The following is an 18618-nucleotide window of genomic DNA, read 5'->3' as shown; positions in this document are numbered from 1 at the left end:
TGTGTGTGAGTGGGATTAACAACGCCTCACGTGGTATCAAGACTACGGAGAAAATGATATTTTTCAGGCAACACAGTAACATTTTTATTAGCATTATAAGAAAGGGAGTCTTAACGAAAAATCCATAATACTGTTCACTTTAACGAAAAATCATATTTTTACATTAAAAAGTAAATCCTAGTACTATTCACTTTACCCTTTATTTTGTCCTTATTATTAAAACTTAAAGTTTTCAAGCCATTTTCATTAGTTTTCCTTATAAGAAAAGGTATAAACTTCAAATTGAGTATCTTGAATTAAATCCGAATGATCCTCAAACAAAATGGATTTCAAAACAAAAAAACAAGGCCAACTTGGCCAATCTCACCATATCGGCAGATCTTTGGGTGTGAATTGATAACACATCCAGCATTCCAAAGCCAAAAATACTTCAATCTCGGTAATTAGAAATTCAATCACATCATAACCTGCCTCATAAGAGACTCTGCATGCAAAATTACTAGCAAAACTATTAAAGGAACACTATTTACTTACAAGCAACGCCAACTTCAAAAAGAAACTGCAAAAGAAACAATTAGTGACGTTTACAAGAATGACTCTACATTCAAAAAGACAAATGAAATCATCGATTACATTACGATAAATCGTACCAACGCCATTATGAGACATGAAAGAAAGACTCAAGCTCAAACAAGCAGATCTAACATGGACAAAAGCAGCACTAGAATCTAGAAAACCCACATCATTAAAACTCAACTTCATCTCTTGCCAAACCCACACTACCCAAAACAACCACAGACGGAAGATTTTGAGAGAAAAATTCGATTGAAAAAGGACAAAAAAATAATTGATAGAGAACTCAAATATAAGCAAGCTTAGGCTAAAACTTAATCATCACAAAAGGGATTAATAATTAGTATGTCATCAATGTGTGATAACCAAAAAAAAAAAAAAAAAAATCACTTGGTGGTTTAGCCACAACAATTTACCTTTTTGGGGAACAAAAGATTACAGAGGCATTTCAGTCTCTCCTTAATCAGTATTATGAGATTTACATGCTTTAAAAATATAATCCAGAACGTACTGTGAATAAAATATGAGCTTAAAATTCGTTTTCAATGGATCATCCCGTAACGGTTATAAGATGACCGTTATTCAATATATAAAATTCACGAGTGCTAGCCCAATTCCAGTGTAGAGTATTTTTTGTAAGGTTATTTCCGTGGGGGCAATGATACTAAAATTATGCACAAATCACACAAAAGACAATCCCATCTTATTTGCAAGTTGCATCCAACAGATAAGTAAAGGGTCCAAACCAACAATGTCATAAATAATCAAGTTCTTCATAGTAATAAAAAAGATGTGATATCCACACACCTTATTTTATTTTTCATATATTTTTTTAATTTTTAACCGTCTGATCGAATGAATTAAAGTAGATCAACAGACAAAAATTATCAAGAACATGTGAGAAGTAAAATAAAATCCATAAAATTTTTAGGTGTTTTAAATGACTCGTTCTTTCTTTCTTTTGAATACTATGTTTGACAAAGTAATCAAGATGCTGACCAAAAAAAAAGAAAGAAAAAATCATGCCATCGCGGAGCAATACTCTTTTGAAACGACGACGTCGACCATCGAGGGGGACTAGTTTTGAACCACACAACAGAGGACGACTAGTTGCAGTTGCTGCAGAAGAGAAGGATTGGAGGTGGGTCGCTGGAGAAAAGAAGGATTGGTGGTGGGGGTGGCCTGTTTGGGTCGCCGGAGAAAAGAAGCCATGCCATGCCGGCTATGGCATGTAAGACTCGCAGACTTGCCGAAGGAGAAAGACCAAGCGGTCTGTTTGGTTAAGGGTTTAATAATAGAAAGGGTGCTTGGTTACTTGGTGATCAAACTTAAACATATAACACATGTCATGTCTTTATTGGCCATGTAAGTTAGTGAGTAAAATGGGTACTGTCAGTACCCAAGTATTGTCCCCTTTTTTTTTTACTCCCGATCACAATGATCCACGTAAAATAATTATGCTTTATTTTACAAATTTTATATTTTTTGAATACCTAAAATATCCTTATTGCATATTTGATTGACACAATTAATTTTATACGGGTTGTAAAGGAAATTAATGATTTGCCAAAAAAAAACAGGAAAAGAAAAAAAAAAGACAATTGGAATGGATAAGTTCTCTTTATATGAATTTAATCCAACGATTAAAGTTATTATAACTTTTAAATAAATCCCTTATTTGTAATTGTTGAATTAAATTTCAAAAATTCAGATTGATTAATTAGATGAATTTAATGAAAAGGATCCGACTCTTTATTATAAACCATCTATCTTTTACTTTTTAACAGGTAATAAAAGGTTATTTATTTCAATCGATTCATACGTAGTACACGTGCCCATTTTACTCCTTTATATCTCTGCGTGTGTATGACAGGGCTCTATATAAACTTAAGCCTTCACCCAGTTCGGTAAAAATCACAGTCTCTAGCTTTCTAATGATTGCGTTGCAATAATGGATTCTCTCCCTTATGCAAACTCTATCACTGCTGGCCTGTTCACAGTATTCATCGTGTTCTATTACTTATCACGAAGATGGAGAGCTGCCAATCACAAGGGCAAATTATCACCACCAGAAGCCAAGGGTGGATGGCCTATATTTGGTCACCTTCGTTTGTTCGGAGGCTCCACACCTCCTCACATAATTTTGGGAGCCATGGCGGACAAGTACGGACCCATTTTCACTATCCGCCTTGGCGTCCATCCGTCGTTGGTGATAAGCAGCAGTGAGATCGCAAAAGAATGCTACACAACCAAAGACTTGAGCGTACTCTCTCGCCCAAAGATGGCGGTTGTAGATCACGTTAGCTACAACTATGCAATGTTTGGGTTTGGACCACCTGGACCCTATTGGCGAGAAATTCGCAAGATCGTTACCTTGGAGTTGCTCTCAGTCCGGAAGGTTGAGCTGCTCAAGCACATTCGAGTGTCGGAAGTGGCTACTTTCTTAAAAGAATTGCACGAACTTTGGAGTACAAAGAAAAAGGAGGGCTCGAAAGTTGGAGTGGTTGTAGAGCTAAAGCAATGGCTTGGGGACATGACGCTGAACGTTATTCTTACAATGGTGGCTGGAAAGCGGTATTCGGTGGCTGCCGCTGGGGATGAGAAGAAAGAAGCGCGTAGGGTTCAGACTGCATTGAGGGAGTTATTTGATTATCTGGGCATGTTTTTGGTGGGTGATGCGGTTCCTTATCTGCGGTGGTTGGATTGGGGTGGACATGAGAAGGCAATGAAGAAAAGTGCAACGGAAATCCACGCCATTATTGCAGAGTGGGTTGAAGAGCATAAGCAGAGGAGAGCAAAAGGCGATGCAAAAGGAGAACAGGACTTCATAGATGCGTTGCTTTCTGTGCTTGATGGTGCAGACCTTGGCAGTTTTGATGCTGATACGATCACCAGAGCCACAAGCTTGGTACGTATATATAATTCATTAATTTTGCAGGCAAATAATTAACCATAAAAGGCTGGAGTTAGACACTAAGGCCTCGTTTGGTAGCTTGGATTGTACTGACTATTTCTATCGGATAGGATAAATAGCCACCGGATAGTACTGACTAAATTAGTCGAACATTTGGTGCAGTATCGGACTAATGATCGTATTACTTATACTGTGTTTGGTACTGAACCGAATAAGAAAATGGAGGTTACATCATTGATATAATCTCAATCAGTTCAATGTAAGTTACCTCATTGATAGAAGGCAAGTCATTAGCTGCCAACACAACCTGCATAATAAGATGCAATCATGTGAAAATGCTCAGCAAGGCAACTCATTCACAAAGCATTCATAATAAATTTCATGCCTATTGTTATTTGGCAGGAAGAAACAAGTTCGGAAAATACATGCTAGAGAACCAGATGCATTGAACATAAGAACAAGATTTGATAATAAACCTGTGTCCCACGCCAGAGTAATTCTCTTCCAAATGGTAAAATACCCAAAATAATACTAGAAATATTTACTATTAACTTATCAAATCCCACCCTCCATACGAAGCCACTCATCGATTCACCAACCAAAATTAAAATCCCATATTGAATATTTTCAATGGTAACAAACCAACAGGCTCCTCGTCGAAGCCCAAATCCGAATTGCAATCCCCGTCCTCGTCGGAGCCCAGCTCCCTTCCTTGTCAGAACCCAGATCGGAAGAATTCGAATCATCATCTTCCTCCTCCAACCCATGGAAGGTCTTGTTGTCACTTGTCAGAGATCGAAGGCGAACGGATGAGGTGGGAGGTGCGTGTGTGTAAGGAGGGAGGAACAGAGAGAGAAAAGAAGGCGGCGAAGATGAACTTGGGATCCAGACAAGAGAGTGCAGGCGATGTGAGAAAGTGGAAGGAGAGTGCTGTGAGAAAAGGAGAGGGACGAAGAAGTGATAGAGAGGGACGGAGTAAGCAACGAGAGTTCTACCCGACTAAATTATCTGAAGGTTTTGGTTGGGATAAACAAGCGGGTGGGAGGTGTATAAAATAAGTGGGCCCGGATTAAATAATCCGGTGCTTATTTAATACGAAGCTCACCAAACACTCGTTTCGTACTATTAATACTATCCGGCGGTCTTATACGGTGTGCCAAACAAGGCCTAAACATATCAAGATTTTATTTTTACTCTTCAATACTTATAAGCTAATTGCATGGTCTATAAAAATAAAATGATAACATTAGACAATAGTTTTTTTTTTTTTTTTTTGATTTCCAATTTTATATATGATTCATGCGACATATTTGTCTACTCATCAATGAGTGATGGTAGAGAGATTATCTTCTTAGACTGTATTTGTAGACCACATGATGTAATGGTTGATGGTTAGATTCTTTCTTTAAATCTTTAAGAATGAAATTCAACTATCAACCGTTATATTCTTTGATTTACAAGATATGATTTAAAAAGATAATCTCTTTAACATTTTGGTCACCTAAAGAATGTATAAATGTTAATCAAGCAAATATTCCTTGGGCAGAATGTTATTGCAGGAGGTGGCGATACCACCATGGTGACATTGACGTGGGCACTATCGTTATTGCTGAACAACCCTCATGTTATGAAAAAAGCTCTAAACGAACTGGACACCAAAATAGGCAAACAAAGAGTTGTGAGTGAGGAAGATATAAGCAACTTGGTCTACATCCAAGCTATTGTAAAGGAGACGTTACGTTTGTACCCAGTAGGACCATTATCAGGGCCGCGTATATTCACTGAAGATTGCACCATTGCTGGCTACCATATTCGAAAGGGCATCCGGTTCATCCCAAACTTCTGGAAGATCCAAACTGACCCGAAAAATTGGCCTGAGCCATTCGAGTTCAAGCCAGAGAGATTTCTTACCACACACAAGGATGTTGATCTGAAGGGTCACCATTTTCAGTATATTCCTTTTTCAAGTGGTAGAAGATCATGCCCTGGTTTGGCATTTGGTCTTCAAATGGTGCAATTTACATTGGCTAGTTTTCTGCATGCGTTTGAAATCTCAAACCCGTCGAGTGCACCAATTGATATGACAGAGAGTTTTGGAATAACCAACGTTAAGGCATCTCCACTCAATGTTCTCATCAAACCTCGCTTATCTTCTGAACTCTATGGATAAAAGAAGAAAATATAGAATATTAGGTGTGGGATATAAATAAGAGATTTTGGTTGTTATTAGTTATATATAATTATATGTCTATATCTGTAATCGTAAAATCAATAAATCAACTGCCAATATAAGATAAAAAACCTAGCAATAATGAGTGTTTGAGAATGGGCATATTTAGCAATAAAAAAGTACCCCAAAAATGCCTCCATTTACATTTTCAATTGGGCTCTCTTTTGGGTCTGTTGCCTCCGGATTTTTTGTTTTTGAATTTGTTTGTAAAGAACCCACCCATTCGCCAGTACACAAACAGGACAAAATAAAATAGTCCATTTGCGATTATTATCGAAAAATTAATTTTGATTAGGTTTTTCTCATTATTGATTGGAAAACTGAGATTTCATTACATTAACCTGGGTCTAAACTGTTCTGAAGTGCAAAATTTGCACAGCAATGATATGTTTACTGCTTACATCACTTTGCATATCAGTAATGTGATATCAAGATATTTCTAACATTATTTGTAAGGCAAGAATGTCACATCTCGGGCCCGCTCTACCACCGTAGCACGATATTATCCGTTTTGGGCTTACCATTCCCTCACGGTTTTGTTTTTGGGAACTCACGAGCAACTTCCTAATGGGTCACCCATCATGGGATTGCTCTAGCCCCCTTCTCGCTTAACTTCGGAGTTCCTACGGAACCCGAAGCCAATGAGCTCCCAAAAAGCCTCGTGCTAGGTAGGGATGAGAATATACACTTAAGGATCACTCTCCTGGGCGATGTGGGATCTTACAATCCACCCCCCTTAAGGGTCCGACGTCCTCGTCGGCACACCACGGTCAGGATTAGGTTCTGATACCAATTGTCACATCCCGGCCCGGGGTGGATCACTTCCCGGGCCCGCTCCACCACCGTAGCACGATATTGTCCGCTTTTGGCTTACCATTCCCTCACAGTTTTGTTTTTAGGAACTCACGAGCAACTTCCCAGTGGGTCACCCATCATGGGATTGCTCTAGCCCCCTTCTCGCTTAACTTCGGAGTTCTTACGGAACCCGAAGCCAGTGAGCTCCCAAAAGGCTTCGTGCTAGGTAGGGATGAGAATATACATTTAAGGATCACTCCCCTAGGCAATGTGGGATCTTACAATATTGAAGACCCATCCTGGGAATGCTCTCGTGTGAGTTCCCAGAAACAAAACCGTGAGGGCATGGTCGAAGCCCAAAGCAGACAATATCGTGCTACGGTGGTAGAGCGGGCCCGAGAAGTGATCCGCCCCGGGCAGAGATGTGACAAAGAAAGAAATCCAAAAAAAAAATCAAATCTGATCCGAAAATTTTGACCCTGACTTGAGAAAAATCAAACCTGAAAATCCCAAATTATTCGGTACTCGAAACCGAACAATTCTAAAAAATTCGGTATAAAAATCGGGACTAAAGGACGGTATGTTCGATAATACAAAACTAAACCGAAAAAAAAATATATATATATATATACATATATATATATATATACATATATATATATATATATATAATATGTGTATTTGAAATACATGTGGCCGTTAGAATTGCTTGAAGTTAGATCTCAACCATTTATAAAAGAAATTAAAACTCTCTCTCAGTCTCTCTCAGAACCTCCCAAACTCTCAATCCCTCTCCTCCTAGGATGTATGGACACGGACACGGATACGGGGATACGACACAGAGACACGTCAAATTTCTAAAAATGAGGACACGATACGTCAAGGATACGGTAATTAAAAATATATATAAATAAATAAATATATCTAAAATATTATAAAATAAACATTCAAATTTATTACTCAAGTTTAAATTTATTTCAATAAACTCCAAACAGTTAGAAAGATAGTCCATCCAACAAGCAATTAGTCTTCAAACTTGAAAAATTAAAATGAACATCCAAACGAAAATTAAAAAAAACAAAGTCTCATTCAACTTCCACATTCATGATGTCTCCTCCAGTAACTAAAGTAGTCTCCAATGACGGTTCATCAAGTGAAAGGTTAGCTATTTCAAGCATCGCGACACCTTCACCCAAGTTTTCAAAGCCATCTCCTCCAACATCCCACAATTGAGTAATACCTTCCTTATAGGTTGAGCTATTCCTTGATAAAAGACGAAGATTATTATGCACAAATACCAAATCCTCAGCTCTTTGTGGTGTAATATTGTTCCTTCTTAAAGAGTGAATAAAACTATAAGTGCTCCAATTTCTTTCACAACAAGAGGAGGAACAAGGTTGTCCAAGTAGCTTCAATGCTATGGATTGGAGACTAGGTGTAGAAGCTTCATGGACAATCCACCACATCACTGGTTCCAAATGAAATCTATCATTCATAGAATCAATAGCTCCAAAGTCATTCAAGCACATAGAGAAAGAGGCATACTCCACATTGATATTTCTTCTAATTTCCTCATTGGAAAAGTATCTCTCAAAGCACTTTTTCCTTTCAATTGTAAGTTCAACATCGCGGTGTGGAGCAAGACGACTAGGGTCTTCTTGGAGCCATTCTGAACTATACTACCTAAAATAAAAGAAATAGCAGTTTAAAATGTACTCATAAATCTAAAAATTAATCTAGAAGAATTTATAAGTAAGTTAGCAAAATCATTACCTTGGATTTAATGAATGTGCCAAACAATGAAGTGGTGTGCTACTTTTGGTCCATCGCTCCAATAAAATGCGATACACCGCATCAAAAAGCTGCTTTTTTCATGTAATTCCTTGCACTCATTCCTGTATATAGCAGCTTTCACATTTTCAATCATAGCATCCTATCACTCATACACCAAGTGAAGACAAGGTTTATTTATGTCAACCATTCTAATAACCTCATATATTGGAGCTGTAAAGAAAAGAATATAATCAATCTTGTCCCAAAAATCCTCATCAAATATCTTTTGCTTCACCATCATTGCTTTAACCAAATCATCTTCTTTGTACAAAGCCCAATTCGGGCTAATCACCATTTGTTGTAAACCTTCCTTTATTTCCTTAAATCTTCTAAGCATCACAAGTGTGGAAGCAAATCTGAAAAATTTAAAAATTAGGACAACTTATAATTGAATAAGGAAAAAAAAAAAAAAGTGGAGAAAACAAACCTTGTTTCGGCAATGGAAAGTAACTTTAGTTTGCAATGTTCATTAAACATGGACAATCTCATGCTATGGTTCATAATAAAAATTTTTATGGACCAAGCATCACTAGCAATAGTTGAAATCCAATTGCAGTCCTCATACGAAACTTCTGTTTGTTTCGGAGAACATATACTCTTCAAAGCAAGATTAAGAGTGTGAACAACACAGGGTGTCCAAAAGATATGGGGATAGTGGGCCTCAATAAGTAACCCAGTAGTTTTACAAACAAGGGCATTATCAGTGATCACTCGAACAACATTTTCATGACCAATTTCTTTAATAGCTTCTGTAAGAAAGTTGGCAATACAATGCTTGTCTTTGTATTCACCTTCACAATTAATTGCTCTCAAGAACATTGGCCCACTTTCACAAGTTGCCATAATATTAATAAGTGGTCTCCTTTGAGCATTTATCCACCCATCACTGCAAACACTTACACCTTTAGTGCTCCATGTGCGCTTGATTGGTTGGAGGCACCGCTCAATGTGACTATTCTCTTGTTGCAGAAGAGTAGTTCTCAGTGCGTTGTAACTTGGTGGAACATACCCTGGAAGTGTAGAAGCACGAACATATGAGTTCCGATAGTGCGGATTTCTTGCAAGGTTAAATGATAAGCCACTTGTATAAAACATCCTTGCAACTTCGGCATCACATTGATCTCGAGCCTCCTTGTTAAAAGCTTTACTGAGAGGCCCACTTGTTCCCTTTCTCTTCTTTGGATCAAGATTTGCTTCAGGTAGATCATAACAGAATGAACCGGTATTAGGCAACGAAACATGCTTAGGAGCAGAACTCTTCAACTTGTATTCACACTCTCGAACTAGCTTATTCATTTTCGCAAGAGTTTCATCAGTAACCTTGTTGCAAGGTGCGATCCCGTTTCCAGACATTTTTAACAAATGAAACTTGACCCTAGAGTAGGATCCTTTATAAGTTTTATGACAATAATTGCACTCAAATTCAGTATTTCCTCATCCTTTATTTCCCACTTTTTTGAGCTTTTTGACATACTTCCACAGCGGAGCATTATAATTTTCAACAATCTCATCTAAATTAGCATTATCATTCACATGATTATCAGGGTGATTCATTTTCCTAAATTAACAAACATATAAACAATAAGAGTCAATTCATCGTATAGACAGAGACTAATACATGAGAAATTTATATTAACTTAAGAAATAAAAAATACATCATGAAAGCATATACATAAAATATTATAATCTAAATATCTAGACCACTCAATTTACATAACAGATTAAGCTAAATATCATGAAAGCACAATAATATCTAGACCACTGTATTATAATCTAAATATCATGACAGCACAATAGTATATTATAATATAATATATAAAATACAATAATAATATTATATACAAAAAGCAAAAGGGACTTTTAGCTTATCCAATCTACATAACAGATAAGCTAAAGGTCATTGAATCAGTCAAAACAAAAAGGCCTTTTAGCTTCGAAATTAAAAACAGAAAAGCAGGCTTTCATTTCAGTTTCAGAGATGGGTTATGGGAATCAGATTGAGCTTCAAAATTAAAAAAGTAAAAACGAAGTCGAAAGCTCTCACCAGCAGTTGCAGACAGAGACGATGAAGACGACGAAGTAGTTGGACTGATTACATATGTAAAATGTCAAGGAGTCGAGTTTTTCTCCTTCGGAGATTAGATTGGGCTGATTGGTTGAAATGGATTTGGGAGATTCTTGGCCCTTTATTTTGGATCGCATTATAGGTTTGCTCACACAAAATTTGGGCTCAACTTTGTATCAACGGTTTGGGCTTCATAAACTGTTCTTTCAGCCCATAAGAAGAGGCTTATTTTGCTTATAGACATTATGGTTGAAAACAAATTGGCTATATTAGGATAATTTTTTTTACGCATTTATATTTAATCATTTTCGTTTTTTTTGTTTGATTTATTTAACTTAATGATGAAAAATAATAGGTATGTGAGAAATAGAAAAAAAAATGTGAAAATCAACTTTTCTTAAGAAATCATTACCATCGTAATTTAGTAGTATGCTCTAATGGTATTCTTCTTCACTTGTAAGTGAGAGGTCTTAACTGTTCGATTCTCACCAAACACGAGTTTGAACCATATTATTACTAGCTATTGTGAGGATAAGCTCACCCTCTCCCGCATTAGTATAGATAATATCATTTGTTCCAAAAAAAAAAAAAAAAAAGTCATTACCATCATCTTTTGTATGATTAATGGTTAAGAGTAGGAGACTGTTTGCTAAATATTTTGTTTTAAGATTTTAAATTTTTTTAATTTTTAAACAAAAAATAATAACTGAAAATAGTTATTAAATAAAGTTTTAATTCCAAAAAAAATCTAAACTAATAATTAAATATTTAAAAAAATGGACCCCAAAATTTCAAATGTTTTTAGTTTTCAATGTGTCAAAGTTATACTATGAGGAAATACAAAAATATTATTCTTATCATTTATTTGTACAATCATTTTTATTGAAATGGGATTCACAAGTATTGAAGAGCGGGCAACTCCACTTTTATTAAAGAAATGATATAAGTAATAATACAATATATTGTACGTGTAGCATTACTCTAAAAAAATAACTATTGATTTGTTTTTATTTTTATGAAGAGAGTATATCTGTTTTCTAACTATTTATAATGGTGAATGAAAAAATGGGTAAGAAAAAAGAGTAGAGGGAGACAAATTGTATGCCCTCATGTTTGGATGCCCTTCTCATCCCCTTCTATTTGTGCGGTCACAATTAAGCCACGTCAACATTTTATATTCCTATTACTTTTTGTCTTATTATCTTTATAAAAAAATTAATATAAAATATTAACATAATTTAACCGTGACCGTATAAAGTAAGAAGTGATAAGAAGGACATCCAGACAGGAGGGAAGACAATTTGCCTCCGAGAGTAGAGGGGCGAACACTGCACCACTAAAAAAGAACTAATTATTAATTTCTAACCAAGCAATTGGGCGTTGCCCATCCCTTTCAGGCTTTCAGGGACAGGAAGGGCTGGTTTGCTATTGCTGTGCTTTGAAAAAAAACTGCTTCTGCTGTGCTGTGAGAATAAGCAGCTGTAAAATAAAGCATCAGAGTGTTTGGTAAACTTTTTTGTAAAAGTGCTTTTGAAAAAAAAAAGCAGTATTAGAGTGTTTGATAAACTTTTATGTAAAACAGATGTGAAAAAACCAATTTTTCAAAGTTGAGTTTTGCAGCTTCTTGTTTTTGGCTTTTTTTCATCCAAAACTGTGAAAAAAAGTTGAAGCTGAGTGTTTACCAAACACAAAAATAGCTCCCAGCTTTTTTTTTATAACAATTTTTTTCAGAATCATCTCAAAATCGAAGCAAGTCCAAATTCTTCTGCCTCCTCCCCAGTCGGATAAGATGAACAACAAAATTCAAGTAAACGCCCATTTCCCTCTCAGATTCCTGCTCCCCTATAAAACCCATCTCTCCATTTCATTCCCTTTTTCGGAAACTCTCAGAATCCACGCGCCACAAACTCAAAAGCCTCAAGCTTTTTGTTTTTCGATCCCAAAGAAGGAAACAACAACAAAAGCAACCAACAATTATTTTTATTTTATTTTGGAGGACTCGAGTCAATCGTAATATTGATTGGCAGCCACGAATTTTGGGCTGGGAGGAGAATCAAAAGCCTCGACCTTGAAGGAGTTTCGAAAGCGATTCGGGAAGTCACTCTCTGCAGTTGAAGATTGTGGATGGAATTGAATCAATTACTTGGTTAGGTTTTTATTTTAATTTTTTTTTCTCTTTATTTGTTTGTGGCTGTTGATTCGTTTGAGAGGAAGAGAGATGGATTTGGCTGCTTCTGTGAATTGACTGATTGTGGCCAGCTTTTGCAGCATATTTATTTTGTTTTTCTTCGTAATTTTGCAATATTCTCTTGCAAATATTTCAGAATTCAATTTGGTTTCAGTTCGTCTGCTTTCCTTTAAAGTTTTACGAAATTACGAATTGGATTTGAAGATTGAAGATTTGAATTGTTCAATTCTTGTTTAATTCCAGGATCTGCTGGTTGGTCTTCCTGTTTTCATCCTCTGGTCAAATAAATTGTGTGTACTTTTATTTTATTTGTTTGAAGACTATGTTCATGCAGTGAAAAGCTCTAAAATTAATCTGTAAATTTGGATGGCAAATTGATTGAATTGCTATACTTTTAGGCTAATATAAATGGGAAATGATATTTGCACAGTTTTATTCTCGTTTTGCACACTCGTGTTTATTTATGTTCTTTGATTTATATTCGAAGGCTATAAATATACAAGGGTGTGCAGACGGAGAAAAGGCGTGTGTGCGGAAATTACTTTCCATATAAATGTTTCATCTTTCTATGAAGTTAGATTTGTGTTTGTTCAAGATAAGAGTGAGCATATACCTTTTGTTTTCAAATCCTATTTATTAGCATGTAGAGCTGGATTTTTGCTCCTTCAGTTGTGAGATTGAGTTCTTTTTTCCTCAATCTATGGGTTTCTAACTTTCTGTTTCTTAACAATGGGGTGTTTTTTTTCCCCTTACAAAAATACCGTTTTGCCGGGCAAAGGCAAACTTTTCTTGATTATGTGCTGGTTTAATGGATTTGAGTTTGACCATCCGGGTTTCTGGGTTTTTTCCTCCTTTGTTTGTGATTATCTGAACCGAAAATATTCTGGTTATTTCTTCACAGGTTTCTTATGTCAGTCCGAGTTCAACTTGTGTGGTTCCTACTGCAATGACATTGCCGTTTTGATCAATATCAAGGGATTTCAGTGAGGATTGCCCTCCTAAATCATGGATGGTTCAAATGAAGTTTCAAGCAATGGTGAAGTTGAGAATCATGCCCTCCAGATTATAAGATACTCTCCTTACCGGCCCTGCAGTAAATTACCTTCATCTTGGTTTGATTTTAGAGTCTTCTATGTGAGGATCAGTAACTTTAAGGTTGATGATTCGACCCCAAAGTTTCTGACTCTACATCATATTCCTGTAAGCCCGGATTACCCTTTTGGAAGTCAATGGTGCTAAAACTAGCATTCACTCTGAAGGTGTTTCTTCACATCTTAGAAGGGATCGGGTAGATAAGAAATCTGAAGAGGCCACATTTGTGAATACAGACAGTATAAGGTTGATGGGGAGCGCGAGATTTGAGGTGTATGACAAAGATGATCTCATCCTCTCTGGGGTGTTAGAGATGTCTAATAGCAACGGTTTCGTTGGGGAATCAAAAAACAATGTCAAGCGATGGAGCATGAATTGTGAATCAGATATCAGTGCTTGCACTGGATTTTTGAAGGGGAAACATCTTGGTGGCGCTGAATTAACTGCACCAACCATTGAAGTTTACATCACAGGGTGCTTCTCTGGCACACCGATCATCTTAACCAAGACCCTGCAGCTTCATTGTAGAAAGAAACACAATAGGAAGAGCACGTTGGGTGCAATACCAGAGTACGAGACAACCGAATGCCAGAAAGATGTCTCTCCTGGAGTTGATATGGAGGTACATATTGAAACTTTTTTTTTGTATTGAAAGATTGAAACTCAAATTTTGCTATGTTCACTTCAGTGCTTTGCCATAGTTGCATTTATCTGGTATCTTAGGGTTGTGTCGGTATATGCATGTTGTAAGGCGCCTGTGTTCATCTAATGCCTCACTCTAGGGTCAGTTTTCGTTTGTTATAAGGCGAAAAATTATTTGAAGCTTTATTTGCAGTCATTGCAGTATTTGATATCAAAAGTTGGACAATGCATCGGTGTCTGCTTCCGTGGATGACTAGGTTTACGTGCTTTAATCCAAACATTCGAATCTAGTGGTCCATAAAACCGGTGCATCCCGCACACCAGTGTACTGTAGGACTCATTTGATAGATGAGGTGTTGAACAATTTCGTCGTTTTCGGGAGGTAGGTCCCCAGTGATCTAAAACTATATAGCGGTATGGTGAAATTGTTGCCTTTGTTAACTCTTTCGTACGAGCCTTGCAGCTGCCTGCCTGTGCTTCCTGCCCAGAAACGTACTTCTTGTTAAACAAGGACTTGCAAACAAAATCTTATCTTATGGCACATGGGTATTATGGGTGGGGCACAGTTTTCAAGTGATGGGGCCCGTTCTGTCTTCTTTTTCATATCCTTGTTGGAGTCAGACTTACATTGGCCTCATCCAACGAGACGTGGGGATGGTCCGTCGTTGCAGGCCCCACCTTCTGCTGGGTTGTTGTAGACAATATTCTGAAGGTTTTATTGGCACCGTTTTATTATCTTTGGGATCTTGATACGATGGTTGTCTTAATTTACCCTGGTTAAGATGGCATTCATGAATTTGTTCTGTTGGTTTTATCTCTTGCGTAAAGAAGGAAAGGTTAACTTACCAAGGGGTATAATTAGTCATCATAGCATCCTTCATTTGTTATAGTTCATATCTCTGTTATTTATTCTTCGGTTGGGGTTGTACGTTTTGGGATCCCCTAACCTTTCTTGAATTGCAGGTAGCAGAGTACAGAAACTACAAGCCGGAGAACGAGGACGAGTACAACAATATGTACTGGAGGAGGACGGAATATATGGACGGCGAAGACGGAGAACTCTCATGGTTCAATGCTGGTGTGAGAGTTGGCGTGGGTATCGGACTTGGCGTTTGTCTTGGAGTTGGCATAGGGGTCGGTTTGCTGGTCCGTACTTACCAAACAACCACGCGAACCTTCAAGAGGCGCCTGGTGTGATTAAATATCCGGATGTCAATGTGTGCTCAATTTCGAAAGGCAGCTAACCTCGTCCACATTTAACGTGCATCTCGAACGACAGATTTTGACTTAGTACTGTTTGTGTAGCTGACAGTTTATATGTTTCGTATTCTCTGTTGTTTCCTCCATAAACTTTTGGTGAGAGGTTTGTTTAGAAGAAGGGTGTAATAGAAAGAGATGAACAGTCTTTGATTTGGACAAAAGTATATAAATGGTAAAATATTGTATTTCGTTGTAGTAGATAACATCTCTTTCCCCAAAGCTAATAAAATTCGATTTAATAAATTTTATTTCTGGCTATCAGACTAAATACGGATATCAGGAGAGAAAAACAGTGCACATGTTCAAGCTCAGGCTCAAGAAGACGGGGGAAAATGAAGGTTTTGCAAACAAGTGCTTCAGAATTTTAATTACGCATTGTCGGATTGGTCTCACTCACATCACAGCTGATGAGATATTTATAAAAAAAACCAATGCCAGATTGCTAATTCTTTTTGAAAGATATCAGAATGCTAATTTGTTTTCTTAATGATAATGTAGTCACTAAACATGTTTAGTATTAAGGTAATCTCTGACTAGGGCACTCTCAGATGCCTGCAAGGTAATCTCTCACTGGATTGTAGCTTGCAGGCTTACAGCACCATCTCAACCAGTTAGTCCGTCTCACTTATTCTCATATACTTTAGGGTTATCAGCTCCTGCTCTGGAGGATTCTGGTGCTTAATCACGATCATGCGCTGAGAGTAGGGGAGGGAGACTCAGCTGGCTGCCGGTGGAAGACTCACTGGCTCTGGAGCCACCTCGGCTTCAGAACGCTCATTAGCCCAATGTGGTAGTTTGTCATCGGGGCACCAAAATGCAGCTGATTTCACATCATCTTGATTCATTAGTTTCGAGAATTCCTCGTGATCATAGTTTAGTATGGCTGGTCCTCCAAACTCAATAGGGAGATTTTCCTCGTCGAAATATTGTTTCATAAGCTCCACGCTATCTTTGTTCTTCGGGTAAACGAACTTAACCTTGTGGAATGTCTTGTTGTCCAAGAAATACTTGACAATCTGCATCAACCGAACAGAACAATCTCAGATACTCGATTCAATTATCTATCATCAATTTGAATAACTACTAGATTATAACAGCACAAACCGCACGACCCCTGATTCTTTTGGCAGAAGTAATGTTCAATGAAGCAAATAGGAAGAACAGAACTCAAACCTTCCAAAATGCTTCGAAAATGCGTGGGGGATTGTAGAGAAATGCTACCGCTAGTCTCTCAGGGTAGTGGTTCTGTAAAATGTTGATGGTGTCTCGAGCCGATTTCACAGGCACGGTAGTACTTAGCGTCCACCCTGTGAAGTCTATCAGCCACGCCATTTGTTCTTGGCCCTCCGGAAGGTTGAACACAGCATTCTCAATCAGATACACCAGATGCCGCATCTGATTGTCTATTGATACCGTGTTCTGCAACATTTCCAGTAGCATTAATCTTCGCCCTAGTGAATGCTCAACGAATCAGAAATACAAAACGACAACGCTTAATACCTGCATTCCCGGTCTCAGTATAAGAACAGTCCTCCCACTACGATCGCAAAAACTTGCTCTGCAAACTTTCCCAGTCTCGCCTTCACATGCAACTTCGTGCTGACAACACAACAATCACATCAACACTCAGCTAGAAATGTAAGCATTAGAAACAGAGAACATTGTAAAAAGTAAAGCAATTTTACCCAGCGGATTTCCTCAGGCTTATAGGTTGACCTCCATTTGAGTGCTTCCTCCAACATTTTCTTCGCCTTGTCAAGGTTCCAATTTCGCGCCTCCGAGTACCGCCTGAAGCATGCATCAGTGCAGAACTGCAAACTGCGTCCAGATAGCGGTCCAATCGCAGCCTTGAGCTCACTGATCTGCATATATATTGCAATTCATGAACTCAACTAAGAAGGATTTTTTCACATTTCCTTGAAGACTTGTAAACTTCAAACTTTTTCAATACCTTAGCGTCATGGTTCAAGGGATCGTTCTCTTGCTGATGAGAAGTGCTCCAGAGGCGAAACATGTCCACAGAGTTTTCGATATCAAAATCTTTCGCAACTGAGTGCAGCTTCACATACAACATCAAGCATTCACCCAGGAACTTAATAGCTGCTCGTTTACTGGACTTGCATGAAACAGGGACGCCAAACGTCACAAGGGGTAGAAAATGATAAACAAATGAGGAAAAATCACGCAAACTGCGGTGTTAGATCAACCAACCAAACCCAATCTTAAAAGTCAAACAATCAAACAGTCCATGCTCCAGAAGAATTGAACATTGTTAACTATCCAGATCTTGGGCCCCACAAACAGAAGAACTACAAGAACTCAGAAATTTTCTAGCAATTTAATTTTCATAGGAAAAATGAAACAAAAACAAATTAAAAACATAAAAACCAAGCACATAGCATGAGCAGAGAGTGTTCATTGCTACCTGGAAATCCAAAGCCTCCAACCTTGCCAACTGCTTGCCCCACAGAGAGAGAGAGAGAGAGAGAGAGAGAAATGTGATGACCTTTTGTAACACTAGCACGAGATACAAGTGAAGAAAGAAGATAAAAGGGGAAAGACTGAAGCTTTTTGGAGTTCCTCCGTGTCCTGATTTGGCAGGTCTTCCAGATATTTTGGTCTCCCCTCCCCTCCCCTCCAGAGTGTTTGTGTGTGTGTGTGTGTGAAGTGCAATCTCTCGGCTCTGCGCCTTCCTTTTTCTGTATTTTTCCTGGCGGCAGAGCCACTGCCTGCTGATATTTCGAGCGATGACGGGCGGCGAAACCCACTCCCACGTGTTTTTTTTATCACGCACTTAATATTTGCACGTGTGGCCTTTGAAGAGAGAATCACTGTCTTGGGTCGATGCCGCTCAACGTGGCGGATTATTAAGTGACGATATTCTTGGAACATTGCAAGTTGCAACCGGGGAATATTTAATAGGAAAACGGAAAGAGATGCCGAGGAAAAACGAAAAAGATGAATATATTCTCTTTGTCAATAAAATGAAACCCTTTAGTACTACGATATAGTAGTTTTCATTTTTA

At 37.8% G+C, this 18618-nt stretch overlaps 2 protein-coding genes, 1 non-coding gene and 1 pseudogene across 6 annotated transcripts; 2 read left to right on the top strand and 2 right to left on the bottom strand.

Moving 5' to 3' along the window:
• Nucleotides 1–2468: 2468 nt before the first annotated feature.
• LOC137713076 (strychnine-10-hydroxylase-like) lies at nt 2469–5869 on the top strand. The gene is made up of 2 exons (XM_068452328.2): nt 2469–3481; nt 5034–5869. The coding sequence occupies exons 1-2, from the start codon at nt 2525–2527 to the stop codon at nt 5655–5657; spliced, it is 1581 nt and encodes a 526-aa protein (XP_068308429.1). The 5' UTR covers nt 2469–2524; the 3' UTR covers nt 5658–5869.
• Nucleotides 5870–7536: 1667 nt separating this feature from the next.
• Nucleotides 7537–9837, bottom strand: LOC137746087 (uncharacterized). Its single transcript, XR_015957150.1, has 3 exons — nt 8773–9837; nt 8286–8701; nt 7537–8195 (listed from the first exon to the last, which is right to left on the bottom strand). It is a non-coding gene; the product is annotated as an uncharacterized LOC137746087 (transcript).
• Nucleotides 9838–12182: 2345 nt separating this feature from the next.
• Nucleotides 12183–15787, top strand: LOC137733044 (uncharacterized protein At1g01500-like; annotated as a pseudogene). The gene is made up of 3 exons (XR_015956689.1): nt 12183–12556; nt 13500–14312; nt 15296–15787. The product of XR_015956689.1 is annotated as an uncharacterized protein At1g01500-like (transcript).
• A 194-nt stretch (nt 15788–15981) lies between these two features.
• Nucleotides 15982–18475, bottom strand: LOC137733010 (uncharacterized). Of its 3 annotated transcripts, none has more exons than XM_088685724.1 (6): nt 18018–18475; nt 17544–17703; nt 17278–17454; nt 17093–17191; nt 16814–17011; nt 15982–16608 (listed from the first exon to the last, which is right to left on the bottom strand). In XM_088685724.1, exons 2-6 carry the CDS (start codon nt 17664–17666, stop codon nt 16309–16311), a joined length of 897 nt encoding a protein of 298 aa, XP_088541850.1. In that variant the 5' UTR covers nt 17667–17703; nt 18018–18475; the 3' UTR covers nt 15982–16308. The 3 variants fall into 3 exon arrangements, with proteins under 3 accessions (XP_088541850.1, XP_068328348.1, XP_068328341.1); XM_068472247.2 differs by having other exon boundaries at nt 16766–17011; nt 17544–17901; nt 18018–18469; XM_068472240.2 differs by having other exon boundaries at nt 16766–17011; nt 18018–18469.
• Between the last annotated feature and the right edge of the window lie 143 nt (nt 18476–18618).

Source organism: Pyrus communis, chromosome 15 (assembly GCF_041283825.1).
Source record: "Pyrus communis isolate YQ-2024b chromosome 15, ASM4128382v1, whole genome shotgun sequence".
Lineage (NCBI taxonomy): Eukaryota > Viridiplantae > Streptophyta > Magnoliopsida > Rosales > Rosaceae > Pyrus > Pyrus communis.
The sequence above is the reverse complement of the archived record's forward strand: the minus strand, read 5'-3'. Positions and strand labels throughout refer to the sequence as shown.